The 26,847-nt window shown below is 34.0% G+C and overlaps 1 protein-coding gene across 8 annotated transcripts in view; it reads left to right on the top strand.

Moving 5' to 3' along the window:
• The window catches only part of CNOT2 (CCR4-NOT transcription complex subunit 2), a 111,461-nt gene that overhangs the window by 77,655 nt on the left and 6,959 nt on the right, over positions 1–26,847 (top strand). For 7 of the 8 annotated variants that reach the window (XM_019038535.4, XM_055357037.2, XM_063694669.1 and 4 more), the window contains 11 exons: positions 8,290–8,437; positions 9,154–9,336; positions 11,635–11,714; positions 14,310–14,435; positions 16,259–16,383; positions 17,314–17,434; positions 17,536–17,692; positions 20,916–20,977; positions 21,067–21,116; positions 22,940–23,040; positions 25,001–25,145. In XM_019038535.4, the coding sequence (XP_018894080.1) occupies positions 8,290–8,437; positions 9,154–9,336; positions 11,635–11,714; positions 14,310–14,435; positions 16,259–16,383; positions 17,314–17,434; positions 17,536–17,692; positions 20,916–20,977; positions 21,067–21,116; positions 22,940–23,040; positions 25,001–25,145 (1,298 nt within the window). Of the gene's footprint in view, positions 1–6,459; positions 6,566–8,289; positions 8,438–9,153; positions 9,337–11,634; positions 11,715–14,309; positions 14,436–16,258; positions 16,384–17,313; positions 17,435–17,535; positions 17,693–20,915; positions 20,978–21,066; positions 21,117–22,939; positions 23,041–25,000; positions 25,146–26,847 lie in introns of those variants that run through there. The other variant, XM_063694671.1, reaches the window with a different exon arrangement.

Raw genomic sequence — 26,847 nt, forward strand, 5'->3', positions numbered from 1 at the left:
CATTGGTGAAGCAACATTTTGAATGTATGGCTTACTCTTTTAAAATGACATTTTAAGTGTTAGATAGAGTACAGAAAAATTGAATCTTAGATCAACTGGAACTGTAATGTTTCAGGTCAGGGTGTAATTATGTCTTTCCAAGATACCGATCTAGAAGCTATAACTAGTGGAAAAAGAAAGAGTCTAGGTTGCCAATTTCTATGTGTTAGGACAGACCCGAGAAGGCCAAATAGGTCATTCAGCTGGTAGGTAATCTGAACAAACACGTTGTCAGACAGCAGAACACAAGCTACCATGTGGGTCTTGAGGGTTAAGGTTTTAATAATTTAAGTCAGAATGACAAAACTTAAGGGACTGAGTTAAATGAAGGATGGAGAGATAAGGAATTAGTAGGTGAGTGTAGATTAGAGATATTATTCTTATGGCAACTTACTGTAATTGCACATTGAGATTGGTGTAACTAAAAGTTCATTTCCCAAGTGCATTGAGTACCACTATTAATTCTGTTCAGTTGGCAAACTTTTATTGTAATTTGTGCCATTAAAAATGTGAGATCTACTATCTATTGTGTGTTCTTGATGGTTAGAAAGGTTAGAGGTGGAAGAGATATAGAAGGAAGAGTGCCCTCTCTAGAAGTAAGAGTCACTGAGATTAAACAAGAAAGGGAGTTTGTCTTGGAATAGATACAGAAGTGCTTAAACTTAGATTTGGCTAGATTTGGGTGGAAGTGATTATGCAGTGCCATGAGGTAGCCAGAAAATGCTGGAACAGAGACCTGTATGGTCTTCAGTTCTAGTATAGTATGATTGTATCCAAATATGTAAATAATTGGACTTTTCATCCAATAATTCACGTGAATACTGTACATGGAATGATAACTATAGAAACCAATGAACATACTCTTGTATTCAAGTTGCATATTGTTTCCTATTTGTTATATTTGAGTATGTGATAAGCTTTCAGGTGAATTAAGTCCTCACTTAACATAAGTTTTTTGAAACTGCGACTTGAAGCAAAACTACATATAACAAAACCAATTTTTTGTTCTCATCAACATTACAATGGAATGAAGTTGAATGAAACAACACTGTTCAAGGACCTGCTCTATGTATTTTTGCCTGAAATCACAGTTTCCAAGAATGATCAGTGGCATTAAGTGAAGACTTACTGTACACCTTATAATCTTCAAGACCCATGAGCTCCCTTAAGCTGTCTCCTAGATTAGAATCAACAGGGAACCAGGAATTAATTTCTCCTGGATAGTCAAAGCATTGGAATTAAGTGGTTGATAGTTGCATTTACCTTTTCTTAGTTACCAACAGGATCTAGGACCTTGTAAGATTGGAGAAAAAGGAAACTGTCATTTACTGAGTGCTTTCTGTGTGCATATTATCTTATAGGCACCTAGCTTAGCAAAATATCTGGGTGAATTCATTATACAAATTTGTGTCTGAATTCTCAGAGGACCCAGGCATCTAGATGGGAGAAGAGCTAAATCTGTCAGAATTTCTTAGTTCTGGACTCCTAGCTTGAGAACAATGACATAGTCTCATGCTTCCAGCAGACATTTCTTTGGCCTCCTGCTTTAAGAACACTTAAGTGAAAGCTACTTGTTTCATAGAGAACCCAGAGCACAGGTGGGGTGGTTCAGAAGTGATGCTGTCAGCTATGTAAATAGGTGCATGACATATTTTGGTTGCTTTTGGAAATTGTAGGACCATTGAACAGATACTAAATGCTTAGTAATAAGTACAGAGTGCTCTAGGATTTCTTGCTCTTTTGAACACATGTTTTATAGTTGGGGAAGATAGGACATATTTATATGTAAAATATTAAATAACAGCCTATGATGCTAACACATAGATTAAAAGATGCCATGTGCAGAATGGTGTAGACAGACTTTTAGGGAGCAAATTCTGTCTATACCATTCTCCTTGAGGAGAACCAAAAAAAAAGGGAAGCTATAGTGGTATGGAAAAACTTCAAAAAGCAGGTAGGAATTAAAGTTGACAAATACTTCTGGGTCCCTACCATACATGTTGTGCCATTCTAGATACTGCAGATGTGTGGTAGAAGAGATCATCCTCATTTATGCCATCTCTGCGTAGTGTACCTACTGCTATGGTGTTGCTGCATTATTTACTGCATGTCCTCATTGCCTTTGTATCCTCTGTACCTTGCATATGGCAAGCACTCAGTAAATCTTGAATGCATGATGAACAAGAAGCAGTCTCATATAATCTAGTAGGATAAGTACACAAATGATTTTACTATGTAGTAGAATAAGAAGTTCAAGGTTATTTGGATGTTTCAGACGAGATAGGGCACATTCAGGATGGTACGGCTGTAGACTATTTGGATATTTCAAAGACAGGAGTAATCAAGTATCTTGGAAAATGATTAGGAAAAGAATTTACTGATGAGATTATATTTGAGATTAGCATTGAACAGACTGTGAGTAAAGTTGTTTTAGCAGTGGGAATAACATCCACAGCATGGGATAGATTTAGGAATGGCCTACTTTATCAAGACAGGAGACACCTGTTAGGCTGTTATATTGATTTCAGCAAGAAGTACAGTCTTCACATTTCTGAGAGATTTATTTCAAGATCATTGCTACTTTTAAAGTTCAAGAACACAGCTATAGAATAACATTTTCCACCATAAAACATCTTTTTTGTGTGTGTGAAAACCATCACTTCATTAGACTATCTTATTTTATCTTCACTTTTGGTACCACCTGTTGGCTTTCTTTTCATAAGTATGACACACACACACACACACACACACACACAGCTAATATTTATTGAATATTATTTACTGTGTATCAGATGCGATTTTAAGTATTTATGTGAATTAACTCATTTAACCTTCACAGCAGCTCCACAAGAGGTTAAGGAATTTGCTCAAGGTTACACAGATTGTAAGTAGTAGAACCAGGATTATATTACTTTGTAAGAGTAACTGTGTGAACATGAGCTGAAAACATCAGTTTCTTTGATACCTGAATGCCATGACCCTAGAAAGCCATTTGTACATAGTAGAAACTACCAGTGTTAAATCCACAGGTGCCAAGAATCTGTTGAATTAAGACATTGTGATAGAATGTATTCATTCTAATAATTATGTATTTATTGGGTGCCTACAATGAATGAGGTATTATTTCAAGATATAAGTAAGAATATAGCAAATAACAAATGTCCTGTTTTTATGGAGAGAGAGAGAGAGAGAATGTTAGTAATACTGCAGTAGTCCAGGCAAAAAAAAATGGGATGACTTGGACTAGTGGAGGTGTTGAGAATTGATCAGATTTGGTACATTTTGTAGATAGAGCTAACAGGACTTGATGATGTAGGAGTGAAAGAAAGGGATCAAGAATGATTTCTAAGGTTTCCGACCTGCAAACCTTTGTGAATGAGTACCACTAATCTAGAGCAGAAATTTAGGTTGAGGAAGTGTAGAGTGTACTTGGGAGATCCACACAGCTATTCCACAGGTAAAGATTCTGTGGCACTCCTCTAAAGATCCAGCCAGATGTTGAGACTCTCAGCTGATTCGAGCACAGCAGCCACTTCTCATAGTTGTGGAAGCCACTTAGCTCCATCCATGTTTCTTGTCTTATACATTCTTAGCACCTAGAAGGCAAAGCCTGTTCCTCCGCCGGGTGTATAACTTGTCCTCATTTTCATATATCTCGTCATTCTCTCAGACTGAACTATTGTAACATTTATACCCACCTGACTCCCCACCACTGCCACCACCAAACACCTGGCTGAGTCTCATACGTTATTTAATTCATATACTATCTTCTGTCTCCTCCAGGAAAATTTTTCTGCTTCCAGACTCACTCTATTCCCAAGTCTGAGTTAGTGTGGTCCCTCCTACAAGCACTCAAGCACTCTATGTCTACTGCATGTAAACACCTTGGTCATAGCACTTATTTATTTTTAAGTAGTCTTTTATATCTCTAGAACAAGAGAAGGGAACGTATTCTTGCTGAGGAGTTAGATATGAGTAGTAAAGGACAGATTTGAGGAAAGGAATAGAGAAAGAAGAAAGAAGATTATAAATAAGATATGTAGTGTGTAAACAGAGTAAAATGCTTGTTAAGGTTAGAAAACATCTTTGGGTCTTGACAGAATTTTAATACTCTAGAACAGTGGTTCTCAACCCTGACTGCACCCATGGAAACACCTGGGGAATTTTTAAAATTCCACTGCCATGATTACCCAAAATCACAATTGCTGGAGAGGAGACCCAGACATTAAAGTTCCCTGGATGATGCAAACATTATTAACTACCATTAAAAAATGGAAAATGATATTGGTTGCAAAAAAGGCATTGAAATAGTCAAGAAATTTGATCATTGTCTTTAATGCCTCATTACTTGTGATCTTGAGCAAGTCACTTAATGCTTAGTGTGAATTCTTTATCTGTAACCTACTTGGATAATCTCTGGAGTCTTTTCTGTTCTAAAATACTTTGAATTTAGTGAAGAAAATTGCATAAGGAAATAATTTTACAGGAATCGTTAACCAGCTAAGTGCAAGACAGGTTGAAGGTAAGAAGCCATTGAGATAAAGCACCATTTATGTTGTCCTTTTTAGTATGGGCATGCCAGTGAGTTCCTAGAGGAAGCCGGCTGCTTTGCAAATGGAAAAGGGGACACTTTAAGGCATCAGTTAAGGACTACTCTCTCCTGCCCCTATAAAGATTTTAGGGGACTTTATTTAAGTATGAATATTCAGGGATTTGGTTGCTATGATTTTATTTTTTTCATGTAACTTAATATTTTTTTATTTCTAGCAAAAGATTGAATAAAGAATGATGTATTTTGCCATAAGTGTTTAAGGGATGTGCTGTTAATCAGTTTGTGCAGTGGAAATAATTAATGGAATAATTTCTTAGATCATATTCTTTAAGGGTTTCTGAAAAATGATCAATAAGGAATTTGACTAACACCCTGCCAGATAAGAGGTAGGAATCTATTTAGAATGTGTTCATATAGTCCTCCTAATATTGTGTTGTTATTATCAATTGTTAGATTGAAAGAAAAATTTGACTCAAAATTATAACCTTTTAAACTTTTTTAAAAATTTGTTTTTATTCTTTGTAAAAAGGTGATAACCTTTTTTATAACATGATTATAAGAAGGAAGTGAGAGGAAGTAGTATAGTGCTTTGTTGATAAGTGCCCAATAAATTTTAATTTTACTGTCCTTCCAGTCACCTGCTCATATACAAGCTCATTTATACATATTTATATTTTTGCCTGTTTTAGTTTTTTTATGCCAAGAAAAACTCCTTGAGTTCTTCCCATTTTTCTTTTTTTTTTCTTTTTTTCAGCTGTATGTCCTATTCTTGGCATAATATTTTAGAGATGTTTTTTCTGTGATTGTTTCTAATTATACTAGTGAGAGATTAGATTTTTTTCCCCTTGACCCTATTCAGTTGTGTTAGTTTGACTCAAGCAACTCAAAGTTAATGACTTAGTATATTTAGTTTCCAAAAAACAAATCTTTATATATACCTTTCCAGTGCCATTCTTTATGTTTTAAAGAAATTCAGTTTTTAAAATAAATTTAAAGTAACAATTATTAAGTATTCAGGGGTTGATGATCCAATTTGAAGTGATGTATTCTTTTTTGATCTTTTTATACTACTTCAACAAAATTAAACTTAGACTTTTTGAATTTATTAGCTGTTTTTGTGAAGATTAATTTTAGAAAGCTAAAATTAAACACTGAAAGTAAGTTACTTTATTCCATACGGTCTCTGTTCAGTTTTAGCACTAAAATCAGTTCAAGGATGCCAATCCCTAATTGGCCAAATAGCCTTACCATTCTTGTTTTCTTCTCCAAATTTGTTTTTTTGCTGGTCAGATAACTTCCAATCTCTAAAATATTCCTGAAATTATAAATTTTTATGATACAGCATAGAATAATATGTATGTGGAGACTTGAGTCAAATCTCAATGAGCCTTTTGTAGGGCTAACGACTGTTAAAAGGGGGCCAAAAGGGCACTAATTTTTGGAAAGTGTATGTTTGTTTATGGTGGTGAATGTGTAGAGAGGGTGAAAAGTAAACGAAAAGTAGAACAAGAAGAAAGAAAACTGATAGGTATGAAGATGAGAGAGAAAGAAAATGGAAGAGAGCAAGACGTGGAGATTTAGAAAAAAGGTTGAGGGAAACATATTCAAAAGGGAAAAAGAAAGCAGGGGGAAAATACACTAGAGGTGTTGAAATTAGTAGGCACTCACAGGGGTGCTAATCGAGAGTTCTGTTGGGCTCCTGCCGTGCTGCTATTAAAGAGCATTAGGAGCTAAGAGATCTAAATTCTAGTCCTTGTTCTTTGTGTTGCCGTGGAGAAGTCAGTTAACTTAATGAGGCTCAGGTTCCTTACCTGTCTGTAAAATGGGAACATTGAACTAGGTGATCTTTAAGATCCCTTCCGGCTCTAAAATTGTTTGACATTATCTTGGTGGTCAGTAACTGTGAGAAACACATTCCTGAGGAAAATTTGCAGCTATAGTTGACTTCAGGACAGCATGTTTAGGGAGTAGAATGTAAGCTCCCTGAGGGTAGGGGCCTTTTCTGTTGTGTTCACTGCCATATCCCCAGCAGCTAGCACAATGCGTGTTACATAGTAGGCATTCATTAAATGTTTGTTGAATGAATGATGTGAAAAGTATCATGTTGATGGTTTGTTACGAGCACACCTAGAAAGCCTCAAAGAAAAATGGTGTGCTTTAGGGAGGGAAAAGACAGATTTCTTCTGAAGAAATCTTAAGCAAGCTGATTTTTAATCCTTATTCTTCCTTATTTTGTCCCAGATTCAAAGAAAGTGGCTTCAGCTAGTGACATTCTCATAGTCACAAAACTTACAGTGACTGTAGACATACATAAAAGTGTACATGTAATCTAGGCCAGTTCCCTTAAAGTATCTTACAGAAAGGCAGAACCAAGCTTGGGTCTCCATGGAACCTGAGTGAAAAGTATATACATGGAATATATTAGTTATATTGAATTAGATTGATTGGATTAAAATTCATTCAGTTGAGAGGCACAGTTAGTCTACAAGCTGAGATACAGGCTGCCAAGTTTAAGATAACGATCAGTGAGATACTCGCTAACCACTCCTATCCCTAGGTTAGAAGGTGAAACATTATTATGCCAAAGGATAAAATCACCTTAAATCCCTAGCACTGAAGTCATCTACTTACTGATTAGCTCTCACTCTATCTTATCACTTTTATTTAATCTCCAGTTCAGAATAAGTTTGGTTGATGAAGCAGACTAGAAATAGAAAGTACTAAAAAGTGTGGGTCAGGAAGATGGAGGAAAGGGAGAGGAATTCGTAGACAGATATAACAGTGTAAGTGATAGCTGTACTTCTTGACTTTGAAGCATAAAAGGGAAAAAAAACGTATGCTGTCTATGATAATTATCCTCGATTATTAAAAAATTTATAATTCCTATGATCTGAATAAAAACTCAGGAAATATACATTTCTAAAAAAAGTTTATCCACAGTGGTTTTGTTTGTTTGTTTGTTTTGTATGAGAATGATAAAACTCTTAGTAGTCTTTAAAAAAAAAAACCTATTAGAATGTATAGTCCATCCCCACACCTGGCTCCAGGGGTACTAGATAAATACAGGGGCATTATATTTTGACGTCTTTTTAAATGTTTTAAAATTTTGTCTTTTATAGCTATATCAGTTTGAGGTTTTTTTAACAGTTGCTGGCATTTTATGTTGGGTTTGTAAAAACAGTAATGTTGAGAAATATATATAAATAGTAAATTGGCTTTTTCCAAAATATATTTTTAAAGGATCACATAAAATTAAAGCTACTTCAGCAAAGCGGGGTTAAATGTCTTTCTGTATACATTAGTTGTGAATAAAGACATAAAAACACATTACTGCAAAATTTCATAATAGCCTCTTTGTATATACACACGTACATATATGCAAATAGGCCTTTAAGAAATTTTAGAGCAATATCCATTCATAATATTGTAACTTGTTAGTCATTGACATACTTCATAATGAAATTGAAATATGAAAAATAGGAATATGAAAGAAATATCCATTCATAATATTAAATTTCAGACTGGAACATATTTTTTGTTAAAATCAGGGTTTATTTGGAGTGAATCGAATATATCCATTTAAAATTTGCGTACTATGTTAGGTCATTAAAAGTGTCTTAAATCGCCAACTCCAGAAGATGGATAACAATTTCATTCCTGATGGCAATGAATTTCCTTCTTCTGAATTTTTTTATTAGGTGCACTAGGCCTTCCAATGAGGGGGATGAGCAACAATACCCCTCAGTTAAATCGCAGCTTATCACAAGGCACTCAGTTACCGAGCCACGTCACGCCAACAACAGGGGTACCAACAATGTCACTTCACACGCCTCCATCTCCAAGCAGGTATTTATTGATGGACCAGAATATTTTTCAAAATGTATCTTGGTAGAGTAAACAAACTTTTAGTTTTTTAATAAGGTAATTAATTACTTGATTTTCTGGTTCAGTGCCTTTCACTGAGGAAGAAAATACCTATGCTCTTTTTATTTCAGTGCAAATTGTTAAGTACAGTACAAGTGGTTTTTATACTGCAGCTCGCATACTGGTTGTCAGTGGGGTGGATATCAAGGGTTAATCATTTCCTGGGGAGCTTTTTCAAAAGGCACCTGTCTTCCTCAAAGGAATATGTGCAATTTAAAATTCCTCCCCAGATGATTGTGATCATTGCTCCCTCGCCACACATCCATTGCTCTAATGAGCATAAAGTAAAACAGATGACATAGACTATACATTTAGTATGCAGAGGATAGAACAATATGCCTTTGAAATGAAATTATTCTAAATATGTGTGTGAAATACATTTATATTTTATGTCACAGTCACACCAGTAGTTCTCTCATCTTAGATACCACCTTTTATCAGTTGCACTATAATTTGCCCTTTATTGTTTGTTTACTTTTTCTTTTCAAAGAGCTAGAATGACTAAAGAATTAATAAAAATTAGAACTGCAATTTGAAAGTTTATTTGAGATTCTAGGGTTGGACCAATTGATTATTTATAGAGAATTTTAATGAGTGATTGTAGAGAGCTTATTTAGTATAATGGACTTCTTTTTCAGGGGTATTTTGCCTATGAATCCTAGGAATATGATGAACCACTCCCAGGTTGGTCAGGGCATTGGAATTCCTAGCAGGACAAATAGCATGAGCAGTTCAGGGTTAGGTAGCCCCAACAGAAGCTCGCCAAGCATAATATGTATGCCAAAGCAGCAACCTTCTCGACAGCCTTTTACTGTGAACAGGTAAGATGTTTATTGATACTGTGTATAATTGTCTTTCTGGGTATACTCAGATTTGCCTTTTCATATTTTCACTTTGTTCTTGAGGTGTGGCTTCTCTCTAATAAGTGTGTTTCATCATGCATTTATGTCCAAAGATTCTGTTACCCATCACAAAACGATACGTTTTCTTGAAAATCAGGTTGATTTTGGAAAGCACATTAAAACTTTTTGTTGTTGTGGTTGTTAGAAAAGGATTGTTCTTGGATTCACCACTAGGCAAATTTTGGTTGATATGTCCTCTCTTTATAAAATAAGTTGATTACCTGTGTGGTAAGAGTTCTAGGTTTATGAATAGAACTGGAGACATGTTTGACTATTACTACTTTGCTTTAGTTATACTTTGAGTACCTTCTCAAGTAAGATTTGGTTTTGTGCATTGGAGACTTACCAACAAAAGACTTTTTAAGATCACGTCTATCGTATTTGAAAACCGTATCATGTTTAGGGATTCAAAACAAAAAAACGGGTTTTTGTACTTTTTCACTTCTCTTTGTACTGTCTGTTGCATATACTTTGCAAATAAGAGGAGTTACTCATTTTGTTAGGATTTTCAAGCTGTTTGGGTAATTTGTATGAGAATTATGTCTGAAATATAACACTTTCTTGCAAAAGTAGTATTTAAGCTTGATTGCCTACATGTATATATATGTATTTTTAAATGGAGAAATGTAGGGGCAAAACTACCTTGATCTAGTTATCATCATCATACCTATTTGATTCACTTTATTCTGTCTAGTAAAATCTGAATTAAAATAGGTTTAGCACATTTACTGTTTAATCCTCATTCCATAAACTCCAGGTTTTGCTTTTATTTAGATATCTATAATTTTACTGCTCTTTTAAATTTTAAAAAAGTTATTTGTGAAGGGTTATCAAAATTCTCATCTCCTTGATACCTTTCTAACCTTGTATCTTTATCATAACTTTATCATATCTTTGTGCGTTCTCATAGTATTGGGCATTGAATGTATAAATTTTTACCTTTCCATAGTTTTTCACATTTTGTTTTTAAAATACACTTTGCTTAAATTGTCAATGTAACATGGATCTCTAAAACCCTGCTTATTTCTACTATTGACAGATTGTATTTATTATAAATTGTTTTCATCTCTGAGCACTTATTCCACGTTTGATGGTACCTGTAATAGCATCAGCAATTCTAATATGCTATTAAACAAAAATTTCCATTGACTTTCTGGCTCTTCTCTAGAGTGTTTGTTGTTTTGTCAGCTGCATGTTTTATCAAAAAATTGTTTCACTATAGGTTTATAGATTTAGTCAAAACCCAAAAAACCCTGTCATCTTCATACAGATTAACCCCGCTTACAACATTGATACACTAAGTGCCTTTTATCAGAAGAATATATGATGTTAAAGACATGTGGTTTCACTATAGAATCTGCATTAACAATTCCTGTTGACACTCTTAATTATTTGGCCTTGCTCTAAGTTCAGCCTTATTTTTTTTTTTTTCTTCACATGCTTAGTCTTGTACAAAAAAGGGAGGGAGGCAATTGTAACTATTTACGAAATACCAGTTGTGTGTTAATTTAAAATTGGGGACACCATAGACTGTGTTTTCTTTTAAGTATATGAAAGGTAAACTATATTTAGATAAGAATGATGTATTTTTGAGCACTGAATTCAGTTTTAAAATGCACCATTCAATTCAGGTCACTACATATTTATTGAATGTCTATTATGTCTTCCTGAACACTAAAGGGCAGAGGACACAGAGAGGAGTTTAACATGGGAGGAGTATGACATAAACTCCTCTGTCCATGAGGAGTTTATATTCTAGTTGGGAAGATGAATACTGTATGAGAGGAGATCTATTATGAAAAGTAATATTCGCAAGCTTTACCAGTAAAGAAGAAAAACAACTATTTAGCAAGAATAATCTTAACACTAACCTGCATGTTTTTGAGGTTAGGTAATTCAGGTATCCAGGAAGTTGGCTCTTCAAGTACACAAAATGGTGCCCTGAATCTGTTTTCCTCAAGGTTCATATATAAATTTTTGAGTTTTTGTTTTTTAACTAATCTGCCTAAAATGTTCTGGTTCTCATTTGTTCATGGAAGGACTTTAGAGAAGTTTTCAAGTAAAGATAAAGAACAGATTCAGAAAAATAATATTAGTGTTGGTTTTGAAACATATTGTTATTTTATATGAAGAGACCAAAAATACACACTTCTGTTTTTCTTCATCTGAAAGTTAGTGTTCTTACTGTATATCTAAAACTATTTTCTATGTACCCAGTATGTCTGGATTTGGAATGAACAGGAATCAGGCATTTGGAATGAATAACTCCTTATCAAGTAACATTTTTAATGGAACAGGTAAGCTTATTCTGGAGCTAGTACCCTACAAAAAGTATGATAGATTTATGAAATATAAAGCAGTTCAACATACTGGTCTTTAAATACGGTAGGATTTCTTATTATGTTAGATGGTAGATTTTAATTCAGTGAAAAATAGGAATAGGATTCAATACAGTGAATAGTTGAGAGAGATGTAAATTTTTTTTACTTAGCATGGTAACGTAGTAATTTGTGTTATAACATCAGGATTATTTCCTTAACACCTGGAGAGAGCCTACACATTAACTTAGTTAGTATTTATGCCTCAAAATATTTTGCTTCATAGCTTTTACTGTCCTCAGCCCTGTCACCGTGAGAACTATAGCTTAGACTAGGTTGGGTGGTATGACATTTTGGCTATGGAGATCCAGATTGAAGAGAACCTTTAAAATTGTATGGAACACTTACATTTTTTCTTAATAGTTTTAATAATACTAATGTTGGCATTTAACCTTTATGAATTGTTGATTCAGTTTTATGTATAAAATTTAGTTACATGGAAAACCAACTCTGATTTTGACAGTAAAAAATTCCTTCAGTCTTTTGGTTTATTTCTTTTATCAACTGATTCAGATAGAAGAGAACAGGAAGCTTTGTTGCTATTTTGCTTTAGGTTTTACCTTCTCCACCCTACAGACCCTTTCCTGAGAAAGGAAATAAAGGATGTTATGATCATAGGAGCAAAAATGAACAGCATTATTGGAGAGAATTAAATGTAAAGGAAGTGGAAGGTAAAAGAATGCTCACTGAAATGGAGCATTTGTAGAGGCAAGAGAAGATTTAATAAGGAAATGTCATTTGTAGCTATGAGCTTTTAATTTTTAAATGTTAATGTATGCTCAGCAGCATAGATGAATCACACAAGATTAAAATCTTTGAAAAAAGATTCCAAATTTTAGCATTTGTAAGTGGTGGCTTGTGTTCAAGATGTAGTATGAAATACTGTATTCCATTCTTTCTAAAATGTACATTTCTTCATAATTTAATGTCTTTGAAATCAGGCTACATCTGCATATCATAGTTTAATTGTAGTTTTTTTCTAAATGTGATGTAAATTAACAGTAAAGATGTCTGACAGTGCCATCTTAGATTCTGCATTATGGTTTTATACAGTGCTATAAAACTTGAGAATTATTTTTTAAATTCTGTTTTAACTAAGCATATTTTACGCTAGGAAAAGTCCCAATTCTTTCATAAAAATATAGATTGGGGGTTTATTAACTTTATTAGGTTAAAACATAGTCTCAAATAATATATGGCAAATTTAAATTCCATCTTGGAGGACCTAAAGATATGTATTAAAAGTTAATATATATTCAAAATGTATGACTAATTTATAATCAAAGAATTTGAGAAATTATAAATTGAAACAGGATATAAATTTTTAATTTCTACTGTCTTATTCAGTGGTAATTTTTTATTCAAAGTTCTTAAGCTGCAGAAATAAATTTATAAACTGCAGTTTTTGTAAACAGCCAGGTTTGAATGATTTATCCTTTACCCTTGTAATTTGAAATTGTCACCTGTCTTTGAATGTTAATAAATTAATGGCGTCTATTGTTTTTCTGTCAACAAAGTAATCTTGAGATATCAGTTACTGTTTGAGATTCTTACAGTTGTGAAATTTGGAGAAAACTAAAAATTAATTGGGAAGTGGCAAAATAAATTGAAAATGGTAAAACAAAAATTAAAGAAAAGCTATAGCGCAGGCTAAAAGGACGGTAGAAAGTTTTCTTCAAAAATTAAGAACCCAAGGTTATAAGAATACTAAAAATTTAAGAAATTGAGATGATTAAAATAGACAAAGTAGAGAAGTTGGGTTAAATTTTAATTTTTAAAGGAAGCCAGCTGATTGTTTTAACTTAAAATGAACAAAAATACATTTAATTTATTCTATATATATTTATTGAGCGCCTACTGTGTAATAGGTAATATGAACTTCTGGGCTTTGTATCATATTTCTATATTTCCTATCCATTTACCATATATGGGAACCCTACTGCCACCCTGTTGTACCCCACCCTCAAAATGCGCACATGCGCACGCACACACGTTTGTATATGAAAGCGGTCAATTACAGGTGGAAGTCCTCAGGGCTTCTGCTTCACTGCCTGTGCCTCAGCTATATCTTTCTGGCCATTTGCAGGAGGCACTATCATTGTCACCATTTGTGTGTAACCGAAGCTTCAAGCATTCTAGATAATAACCTCCATCTGAGCATAATGAAAAGACAAGTTATATCGTAACAATCTCCCTCTTGTTAGCTCACAAGCTATAATTTTAGGTTACCATCTTCCATGGGGGAAATATATGCTTTTTATTCTCTTTGTTACATCTCTAGGATTTGGGGTTTCTATTATGCTGGTTGTGTATTCCTTTGCTAAATTGTTCATGGAATTCTTTGACATGAAATCAATCTGCAAGTATCTTTTGAGCACCTACATAAACCTAGTACAGTGCCGTGCATTATTTAGGAAGAAGGCATAATCATTTCGAATTATATTATGGTTGGTTTTTATAATCTCTTAAAAATATTTGTAGAATCAATAACCAGTGTTCTTTCTTATTATTTAGACGGAAGTGAAAATGTGACAGGATTGGACCTTTCAGATTTCCCAGCATTAGCAGACCGAAACAGGAGGGAAGGAAGTGGTAACCCAACTCCATTAATAAACCCCTTGGCTGGAAGAGCGCCTTATGGTAATTAAGCTTTTTAATGATGGCCAGTAGAAGGTTTCCATTGTATGTGCACACACATATACATTTACATGTACGTATACATATGCTTGTGTGTGTACACATGTATGTTTGCATTTTCTAATCAGGTTAGTGTAATTTTTTCAGAATTGATATATTAGAAGTGATTTTTCTTCCCAGAATACCATGGTAGCAAAGTTAAATGGGAAAACTTTGTACAAAAACCCAAGAGGAAGTCCTCATTGGTATTCAGAAGTTATTTTCTTCTGTTAATCCCTGCCTTAGTTTACCTTAAGTGTTTTATTTTGTGGTCTGCCTTTTCTCTCCTTAATTGATCACACATTTTTTCAAAATAATATATTCCTGGTGATTAATAATGACTGACTACATTGAAGATGTTTTTCTGAGCCAAGGTTTTTCTCAACCTCCACACTGTTGACATTTGGGCCAGGTAATTCTTTGTAGAGAGGAGATGTGGGGGGCTATTGTGTTTATACAGAATGTTAAGCAACATTCCTGGCCTTGGCCTACAAGATGCTAGTAGCACTTTCTGTTTCTAACCCCCATAGCCTCTATTGTGACAGACACAAATGTTTTCAGACATTGGCAGATGTCACCTGGGGAAAAAAAATTGCCCCCTGTTGAAAACCATTGCTCATGGGTCATGTATAGCTTACGCAGACTCTTGGTCTCCGTTAATATCCTTCATCACCCTTTTTCAGTGTCTCTAATAGATAGGAAATTTGGCTAATCAGGGATAAATGGAAATAAAGGAGGGGAAACATATGCAATAACAATATAACAATGTAGATATGAAAATTCTGTGACAGCAATGTAGCTATACTATTTTTATCACATAGTTTTTTTCTTTTGGGAAAACCTGATAGAGACCAGTAACAAAATGGTGAATTTAAAAGAATCAGTTCATCCATTATTTTAAGATAGAATTAATATTTGATCACATTTTCAACCAAGAAGGATTTCTGTGCCATTCAGATACGAATACAAATAACAGTATATGAAGAAGGGAAAAATTTATTGTTTATATTCTAAAGTTTCCAAATTAGTCTCCCCAAAATAAAAAAAAAATGATCTGCCCTGGAAGTTGAGTACCTAGCTACTTGATTCTCAGTTCAGACTCTAATGTTTTTAACCTTTCCTCATAGGTCCATTTTTTCATCCCTTTAATCATTCCCGTTGCTCTCCTTGGACCATCTCTAGTTTCTCCATATCGTTCTTGAATTGTGGAGCCCCAAACTGGATATTGTTCTCCAATAAGGGCCCGACTAATGCCAAGTATAGTGGGAGGATTATTTCCCAGTTCTTGCATGTTTTACATCTATAACATGGAGTCCAAGAAAATCTGAAATAATATGGAGTTGTTTTATAATTGATTGCAATTTGCTCACTCTGTAAGTCGCTTTCAAGTAGAATACTGACATATTCTTTTAAATTTTATTTTGTTCATTTGTATTTGAGAGTTAACTGGTATTTATACTATCTAGTCAAATATTTAAATAAAACAAGCTTTTAAACCAAAGTTGTTAATAATTAATCCAATATCAAATTAAATTTTTAAGCACCTACGCATGACATGGATTACTGTTGATTTCCCTTGTATTATTTTGTATGTTGAGTTATTAATCAGTAAATGAAAATTTAGTTCTTCATTGTTACCCCGGATACTAATTTTTTGAAGTACGCTTTCATAGCATTAAAAAAAAGAAACCTTTTGGTGTATTATCATGAGGAAAGTTAACTTTATAATCTGTAGCAAAATATCATAAATATCAATTGCAATTCTCCGGATTATTTTCATTACATAGTTGGAATGGTAACAAAACCAGCAAATGAACAATCCCAGGACTTCTCAATACACAATGAAGATTTTCCAGCATTACCAGGCTCCAGCTATAAAGATCCAACATCAAGTAATGATGACAGTAAATCTGTAAGTAACTGAGAAGTGTGTATGTGAGTGATGTAGTTTTTCCCTTCAGATTTCTCTTATATTAACAATTACTTACTAAATACTATTACAAAACTGTTTTATCTTGATATCTGTAATAATAACCTAACTTCTGAAGAATGTGGAAAAGCTTTATAACTTAGAAGATAGCCTATTTTTTTCCTATTTCATATAGGTTTGCAAATTTCTGTTGAACTTCTCAGAGTTAATTTAGACTTTTATTGTAGTCCCTGTCAGCTGGATCCCATGAAGTTTGATAATATAGCCTTCTAAGGAGCTGTGTTTTTCTTGAGTAAGTTTTCTCCTTGAAGAATTTATACACATTTTTATACCTGTGTTGATTCAGCCAACTCAGCTTCTTCTTTCTGACTTAACAAATATGTTTATTTCTTCCACATTTCACTGAAAATAGCTTTTCTCTGTGTGTGATGGGAGTTTATATATTATTAAAATAATTGATAAAGAAGATTGGTAAGAATTAAAATAAGTACAAAGTTTTAAAGCTTATATGTCTAACTTATCTTCGAGGTAGCTTTGGTGATTTTAGGTAATATACTATATTTAGTTTCTCTTTTACATGAAAGCATTGAGGAGTGTAACTTCAAGTGTATCCCAAAGCATAAAGACCTGAGAAAGAGATAGATTTTTTTTTTCTGTGACTGAAGATCTGAGATAAATAAGATATTTTCCCTTGATTTCTTTTTCTTTAAATACTCAAATGTGGATGATATAGGATTTATTTGTATACCATGGAACAATGATGGAAACAATTTTCTATATAACTTGAAAAACAGGTAATAATTTACTACCAATTTAAATATAATAAAGAATAAATAGCAAGGTATTAATATGTGAACTTGAATTTGTATACTTAACAAATTTTAATGTCACATTTAATTTTTTTCATGCTAGAATTTGAATACATCTGGCAAGACAACTTCAAGTACAGATGGACCCAAATTCCCTGGAGATAAAAGTTCAACAACACAAAATAATAACCAGCAGAAAAAAGGGATCCAGGTGTTACCTGATGGTGGGACTCTAGAAATCTATGTCAAAGATATTATAGAATGCTTTTTTTTTTTTTTTTAACTTTTTCTTGAAAATAAAAGCAACTGTGTTTTTCCTACCCAGGTCGGGTTACTAACATTCCTCAAGGGATGGTGACGGACCAATTTGGAATGATTGGCCTGTTAACATTTATCAGGGCAGCAGAGACAGACCCAGGAATGGTACATCTTGCATTAGGAAGTGACTTAACAACATTAGGCCTCAATCTGAACTCTCCTGAGTAAGTTTTTTCTGTTTTTCCATGTCTGTATATAATACCTCTTCAGATTTCCAGTTTTTAATATCATGTCATCAAATTATCTCACCTACTGCTACTCATTGTTAACCTGCTGATTCTCTGGGTCATTCCCATTCATGTTAGCTCTTAGATCACTGTCACTCTGCAGTATTCCTTTTATAATTTGGCATTTTGTGTGTGTGTGTGTGTGTGTGTGTGTGTGTGTGTGTGTGTGCACGTGCACACACACCTTCCAGAATCCTGAAATCTCAGCTCCTCGAATTTCTTTCCTCCAGGAATTTTTGTCCTGTAGTATACTTCAGCCACTCCTTTAGTTATCCCTTTGACCTAGTCATTGTTCATAACTGCAGTCTCTCAATTTTAAAATCTGAGCTCGCATGCTTTCCGACTTCCACTTTCTATTTTCTATTTCTCTTCTTCTAGTACTGTGATTCCTGTAATCATTTCACTCCACTGGGACCTTCAATCTGTTGATTCTTCGGTATTTTAACTGTTCCTCCAGATCCCCGTCTCTTTTCCCCTGTGATCAACTCCCTTCTTACCCATGAAATTCTGTGGTCAGTCATAATTGTTCATTTACATATCCCATGACTACTTGCCATTTTCTCATGTTGTTATACTTGCATGGCCAAAGCTACAGTACTGATTGTTTCTGCCTATTTCATTCCTGACCTGTGCTACTGAGCTCTGCTAGAGAAAAACACATGATATCACTGCCTGGTCTTCCTTTATTTTCATGCCCGGGAGCCTCAAAAGTAGGCTCTTAATTCTACCAGTGATAATTATACCTTGCATGCTTAGTCCATTTACTCTTTTGCTCTCTTATGCAACTATCGTACACTTCTGCATGCCCCTAATACCTTTTCTCCTTATTCTTACTATCGAATGATGATCTTGCTTTTCACTTTTACTGTACTAAGAAAGATGGAAGCAATTAGAAGAGCACATTTAGCACAGTCTAGCCAACAAATCTGACTACCTACAGCCACCTACACCTATGTTATTCTTGTTTTCCACCCTATTACCATAATTGACCCATGCGTTCTACTTACAACACATTTTCACACTTTGTTGGGTCATTTTCATCAACATAGAAATACATTGTTACTTCTCTCATCTTAGAAGAAAATCTTCCTTTGATCCAACCTCCTCTGTAAGTTACTTTCCCATTTCTTTATTTCCCTTTGAAGCGAAACTTTTCAAAGAGTCATCTCCATTTCTCCAACTTGGTCTTCTCCCATTCTCTGGTAAGCCCATTTCAGTCAGGATTTTGTCCCTGCCACTTCACTAAAGCTGCTTTTATCAAGGTCACCAAATGACCTTCATGTTATTAAATTCAGTGGTCACTTGGAGGAACTCTTGCTCCTTGATACACATTCTTGTACTTGAATTTGAGAGCACCATTTTTACCTCATCTTCACTGGTTGGTCTTTTTCAGTTTCCTTTGCTGGTACCTCCTCCTTTTCTTCTTGACCTCTGTGTCATTCCTCTTCTCTGCATTTACATCCTTGATGATCTTTTCTAGTCTTATTGTTTTAAATACCATATATATTGAGGAATCCCAAACATATGTTTCCATTCCACACTTCTGAGTTTGAGATTTCTACATTCAATTGCCAATTAAATATTTCTTGAATGATCACCCCCTAACTTATTCTGTCTACAGCCTTTCCAATCTCAGTTAGTGGTAACTCTGTACTTCCAGAAACTTGGCATTATTCTTAACTCCTCTTTCTTTTATACCCCATAATCAGGCTTTTCCCAAAATATATACAGAATCTAACCAAAGCTCACTACTTTTAACTGCTACCACCCTTGTTTGAATCATTCTCTCTTGCCTGAATACTCCATTAGCCAGTCACTGGGGGTCCCTGATTGTCCTTATACCCCTTCCCATACAATCTCTTCATATAACAGCCAAGACAATCCTTTTTTAATAAATTACTCCTCTGCTCAACACCCAGTAAATGTTTGTGGTTTCATTATGATTAAAAACCCCAAATCTTTTTTTTTTTTTTTTTTTTTTGAGACAGAGTCTTGCTCTTGTCGCCCAGGCTGGAGTGCAGTGATGCAATCTCGGGTCATTACAACCTCCGCCTCCCAGGTCCAAGCGATTCTCCTGAGTAGCTGGGATTGCAGGCATGTGCCACCATGCCCAGCTAATTTTTGTATTTTTAGTAGAGACGGGATTTCACCATGTTGGCCAGGCTGGTCTCGAACTCCTCACTTCAAGTGGTCTGCCCACCTTGGCCTTCCAGAGTATTGGAATTACAGGTGTGAGCCACCGCGCTTGACCAGAAACCCCAAATCTTCACAGGCCTGCAAGGTCTTACATGATTATTGTTTGTCCTCTAACCCCACCTCAACAGCTTTTCCCTTTGTTCACTGTATTCGAGCTTCACTGGCCACCTCGTTATATCTCAGACATGTCAGTCATGTCCCTGCCTTAGTTGCTCTAGGAGTTCCCTCAGACTAGAAGAGTCTTCTGCCAGATAATTAATATGACTGTGTCCCTTATAGCCTTCAAATCTTCAGATCTGACCACCTTAATGAAGCCTAACTGACCACCCTATTTAATAATTATGCATCCAGTCTCCCCTCCCAGTTCCCCTCTAACATGGGCCATTGTTTATTTATTTATTCTGTTAATTGATTTCGTCTGCCCCCCTCCAATCCACCATCCTCAACCAGAAAGTAAGTTTCATGTTGTCAGTGATCTTGTTTTGTTCACTGATGTGTCGTAAGCTCCTAGAACAGTGCCAGGCATATAATAGGCACTCAGTAAATATTTGATGAATTTAAACTTTTGCAAATAGTTACTCAGTTTTCTTCTTGCCACACAAATAAATGGGAAATTTATTTAAAATTTATTTAAAATTTAATTTAAATTGGGAGCATGGTATTGAAGAATTTAAAGCATCTTGAGTTGAAATCAAGTAAAAGTAGAAAATTGTTAATCATGTTTTGTATATTGCGATATGTTGTGTTATTTATACTGTATTGCAAGAATACTGAGGGAAGGAGTCCTATCATATTTTACAGACACACACAATCTTCATTTGCTTCTGTATAAGTCAGTAAACCCAAGTAAGGGAATTAGAAGTAAAGATGGTCATTTTACATTTGGAGTCTTTGTTTTTCCTGAAATAAAATTAGAAATCTCTTTTTCTGGATTTCAAAATGTTTTCTTTTCCTCCTTATTCAGAAATCTCTACCCCAAATTTGCGTCACCCTGGGCATCTTCACCTTGTCGACCTCAAGACATAGGTAGGAGAATCTATTTGTGTTTAGACCTTTTAAAAAGAAATTTAAAACTGAGAATCAGTTAATAAGGCTTTTTTCATTTTATTATCCAGACTTCCATGTTCCATCTGAGTACTTAACGAACATTCACATTAGGGATAAGGTGAGTGTAGTTTATTATTCTACTCAGTCAGCATGAATTTATCTATTTTTCACGTGTTTTTCAGTTCAGGCAGCATACTATTTTTGAAATAATTAGTAATGGTCTCAGGGATATGCTTTCATATGTCCATGTTAACTTGTTAAATGGTAAATGTTAGGACTGGTAAAAAATAAAAATTCTTATATTTAACAACAGGTTACAACCATAACCGCAGTTGATGGGAATAAACTAGATTGGAACATTTGATAAATATCCTTCTGATAATTTTATTTTATGACCTTACCAGTAAAAAGATTTTCGTTACAAGTATTACAGATACAGTGTTTTTAATGAGATGGTCTGTATCTTTAAAAACTATTTATGACCTTTGACTTTTCTCTGTATTTTTTCATTTCCATTTTTTTAAATCACCTAAAATTCTAATTCTAAAGTAGTTATTAACAACAGATTACAGCTTAATCTCTCTTTTTTCAATCTAAGAAAGAAAATGGTGGCACTTTTTGCTTTAGAAGAACTGAGAGTTTGTTTCTATTACCAAAAAATATTCACAATGATACCTAAATTTTAGCCTTGGGAAACTACAATTTAGTGAAAAAATATATTTTTGTTATATATTTGTGTATAAATATCTATGTGTATGTGTATATATACGACAGCATTCTGAGTGTGCCTTACAGTTCTGTGGTCAAGTGGATGTTGATGTTGTGGACAGGCAAGTAAACGGATACCTTTCTCAATGTCTTCTAATACTTGAGTAGATAGAAGGCAAGAAATACGAGATGGAGAGGTCTCCTATTTTCTATTTGCGGATTGTGTGATTTGCTCCCACCTCCACTGTAGAGCTCTTTCGCTCCACTTACCGAAGTGTTCCAGAACCTTTTCTTATTGCCAATTTGAGAAATACTAATTTAGGAGAATTTGTCACATTGGGGCTGCTGCCTGAATAGGGATAACATGAATGGAGAGAAAAATTACATTCAGAGAATGTGTAATAACCAAATAAGTATTTCGATATAGGATCGAATAACGAGATAAAAATGTTGTTTTGGGACACTTTTAAGGTTTATTTAAATGTGAAAATTTGAGACTGTTGAACCTATGTTTTACAGTTTGGTAAGCAGTTATGTTTCTACCTTGGGGAGAGAAATGTAAAGCAATCATCTTTCAGGCATCTATTTAAACAAACTGAAAAGCCATTTCTTTATGATTTTTGTATTCATCATCTGTGATTTGCTGAAAGCATACAACTGACTTGTGAATCACTCACTGTCAGATATAGATTCAGTTTAACAGTTTTTATAAGCCATCTATATATTTGGCACTCTACAAGGTGCTTTCATATACCTTCACTCATTTTATTTACTTTCTTAGTAGCCCTCATAGGTGTCATTGTCCACATTTGACAAGTAAAGCTAAGAGATGTTAAATAACTAGGACACAGTCATATTAATGAGTAATAAAACCAGGACTTGAATACAAGTCCTAGATCTCTGAGCACAATGCTATTGTTAGGATCGTTTCCCCATTGGGTATTAAATCCTTTTAGTGGATCTTGCTTGGAAGTCTTTATTGAGCTTTTCTTCCAGTCAGCATATCAATTAGATGTATCAGAAATAATTGTTTAAATGACTTCAGTCATTTAAATGAGGAAATTCCCTTTTAGAATCGTAACTACCTATCTGTGTAATCATGTAATAACAGTTATCTACTACATAGTGGGGAGTTTCTGTTTATCTCTCCATTTTTACTTTAGTAGTAGCAACTATATATTAGGATTTGCAGATTTGTTTTATATTTCAGAATAAGTTATTTTTCTTTTTCAGCTGGCTGCAATAAAACTTGGCCGATATGGTGAAGACCTTCTCTTCTATCTCTATTACATGAACGGAGGAGACGTATTACAACTTTTAGCTGCAGTGGAGCTGTATGTTCAAAGTATTTTAATCACTTTTGTATTATAGTGGATCTTGACTATGCTGAAAACATCTTTAAGTGATGATGGCTATCTTTAAATGGAACTATTTCTCCATCAAGAAATTTATTTTTACATTATTAAAGTGAATTTAATTTAGATTAAAACCGTATCTTAACCATGGTTTCATAATCTATATACATAAAAAGAATTTCAAACTTAATGCTGAAGCTGGGTGCAGTGGCTCACACTTGTAATCCCAGCACTTTGGGAGGCTGAGGTGGACAGATCACTTGAGGCCAGAAGTTAGGGACAGCCTGGGCAACACAGCAAACCACATTCCTACAAAAAATAAAGGAAAATATTAGCTAGGTGTGGTGGCACACATCTATATAGTCCTAGCTACTTGGGAGGCTACAGCAGGAGGATCACTTGAGCCCAGGAGTTTGAGGTGTCAGTGAGCTATGATTGTGCCATTGCACTCTAGTGTGGCTGACAGTGCAAGACCCTGTCTCTAAAAATAATTAATAAGTGCCAGATTTGTAAGAAGACAGAATTGACATAACTCATGGATTTGGTGAATCTAATTTTTGTAAATATGTGAATTATATGATATTCATGACTATGGTTTTTATTCCTTGTGGAACCATATGTATAAATAATTCGATACTGAATTTAATCATTTCATAAACATTATTACTTATAAGCAAGGCAGTGTGCATATTTGTTGTATGTTTTGACGTGCTGATTAAAGTCCACATTTTCATTATCAGCAGTCTATTGGCCAGTTTAAACAAATATTAATGTAAAGAAATTGGTTCATTGATATTTTCTCCCTGAGCAGTTCTGTATTTACCTGATGCTCTAAAATTAAGTTTTCTGTCGTTACTCAAATGTACAGTTGGCAACACATTTTGTTATCAATAGACAATTATATTATGTTTACTATAGAGTAAACTATTAGTAATTATGACCTTATGATTGGGAGACCTTTTCACAAATTTAAGTATTTCATTAACATTTCTAATAACATTTCTATAAATGGCTTTGGATCAAATAGTTTAAAGTATACAATTCAGTATGTTGATAATGAATTGTTTCATTTCATTTCACAACTGAGAGGATTTTTCCCTTATGTTTTTCCTTCATTTTTGTGAGAATAGAGATTATTACCTGTTGTTCCTTTTAATTGTTCATAAGTAAATAAATACATTCAGGTACTCATTCATCTATCACTGGCAGTTCTGTTTTCATATTTTATTTATGTCTTAAAAACTACCTGATGACGTTGGTAGGAAAGCATTTCTTTACATGGGGATTTATTTTGTGGGACATTACCTCCTCTGGATGTTACTTCCTCAGTTTACAAGTAGTGTAAATTCTCATTGATTCTTTTATGAATTGTAATGGATTTTCTCTTAGTTTTTGAGAATTTAGAATCTGAAATTTGAATAAAAAATAAATATATTCAGTATAATTTTTCAAAATGCTCTAGTTTCAAGATACTTAAAAAATTATGTGGAATTTACATAATTAATTCAAATATAGTTTGTATTTAGTTCCTTATCAAATAATGCAAATAGTTGGAGATACCTCAATTTCTTTTGAGTGTTAAGAAGAGCAAGAAAGGAGTGAAGTTTTTGCGACACATTGTGTCTTTATTTGGTCTGCCTATGTTTTTATCACATTGCTTATAAAACTTTTAAAATCCTTGTTTGTATAAAAAGTTTCTTTAGTTAAATAAACGTGTGTGTATTAATTAGTGTGCCTTCTGGACAAATTAAGAAATATTTTTTCTATATTTCAATGCGGTTGTATTTAATAACTTACAATAAATGAGTAGGAAGCATTCATATTTATTTATTTTATGTGTAATTTTTTTTTTTTCCGGAGGAAAGCTTTACAAAATGTAGAACATGTTTGATGTAAGCCACAGGAAAAAGTTAATTATCTTTTCTTTTAAAAATTGAAGTTTTAACCGTGATTGGAGATACCACAAAGAAGAACGAGTATGGATTACCAGGGCACCAGGCATGGAGCCAACAATGAAAACCAATACCTATGAGAGGGGAACATATTACTTCTTTGACTGTCTTAACTGGAGGAAAGTAGCTAAGGTATATTTCTTTCCATGTGCAAATGTATAAATCTAAACTTGAAAAAAGAAGTGTCCTCTTTTATCTGTTTATAAGTACCAATACATCCAGTTCCAGTAATGTGCCACATATTTGCCAACTGTTTCATTCCATCTCCTTGGCTTGACACTCTTAGAAGAGTGTCCCAAAACAACTGGTTTCACTGATAGTTACATTATTGAATTTGGTAAGAGATTTTGTAATTTTGCATAAGCCTTGGTAACATTTGAAATATTTTTTGTGTCTACTGCTTTGTAAAATAAAGATACTCTCTTGCAACCCCAGTCATATATTTTTATATTTTTGTAACTTTAAGCAAGGATGAGATTTTTCTAAAAGCAGTATATAAACAGGCTTTTTACACTTGGACTAGTTGCAGGAAATACATCTGAATATTTATTTACAAGTAATTTTAAGAAAGAAAATTACACGCGTTAACCATGACTATATCTGTGACTATTTTGCTAAATATTGGGGAGAAATCAGCTATGGAGAAATGTTGATTATTTTATTTTGGTTTTGCAACTTTTCCTCACTTAAACGCCTTTCTAACTGTCCCATGTGCAAAATTTTCATCAGTGTCAATGCATATTTCATACCTGTGTTTAGTACCTTGTGTTTATTTAGGCTGCCTAGTAGAGAATATATTATTCTCTACATGTGGAGAGAATATATTCTCTCCACTCTATATATTATTCTCCACATTATCTGATTTCACAACTCCATGATTTTTCTGATACATTTTCCATCAATGATTCTCAGGTTTATAAATTAAAGAGTTAAATTTGTTTGTTTTAAATAAATTTAAACAGCAGAAAAATGTTTCTGACAGTTCTTTGGACAATTTTTTAGTTGTCAATTTGTTTTTTTGTTTGTAATTTTGAATCTGCTTTACTAAAATGATTATTTAAAAAGGTAAAACATTTTAAGAAGACAATGTAAAATGCCTACCAGATATTTATCACAAAAATTTTTACATCCCAAGATTTCATATAAAACTCAAAAAGCCGGGTGCAGTGGCTCACACCTGTAATCCCAGCACTTTGGGAGGATCATGAGGTCAGGAGATCAAGACCATCCTGGGTAACAGAGAAACCCCGTCTCTACTAAAAATACAAAAAAAAATTAGCTGGGCCTGGTGGAGGGTGCCTGTAGTCCCAGCTACTCGGGAGGCTGAGGCAGGAGAATGGCGTGAACCTGGGAGGCGGAGCTTGCAGTGAGCCGAGATCGCACCACTGCACTCCAGCCTGGGCGACAGAGCGAGACTCCGTCTCAAAAAAAAAACAAAAACAAAAACAGATGTCCCCTAACAGACAACACCAAATAAGATCCACATAAGAAATTAAATCTTTTTTTTTTTTTAGATGTTTCTCAGTGGTAAATGTCTTTACTTCTCAGACCAAGTCCACATACTGTATTTTGTAATTGAATTATTTTAACAGTTCCAATTCATGTGACTATTGTGTTTTCAGAAGGCGTATTTATGAGTTAACCTTCTAGTTAAATGATCACTTTAATTAAAAATAGTGCCTGAGCTATTGTATATGTTACCTGCTTTTTAAGATATATAGTATACAGTAGAAAGCTATAGCCTTTGTATCATGGATTTGAATTTAACTCCTATTGCTGTTATTTATGCTTTGACCTTCTACAATTTTCTTTTTCATGCCTGTTTCCTCTTTTG

This window comes from Gorilla gorilla, chromosome 10 (assembly GCF_029281585.2).
Source record: "Gorilla gorilla gorilla isolate KB3781 chromosome 10, NHGRI_mGorGor1-v2.1_pri, whole genome shotgun sequence".
Classification (NCBI taxonomy): Eukaryota; Metazoa; Chordata; class Mammalia; order Primates; family Hominidae; genus Gorilla; species Gorilla gorilla.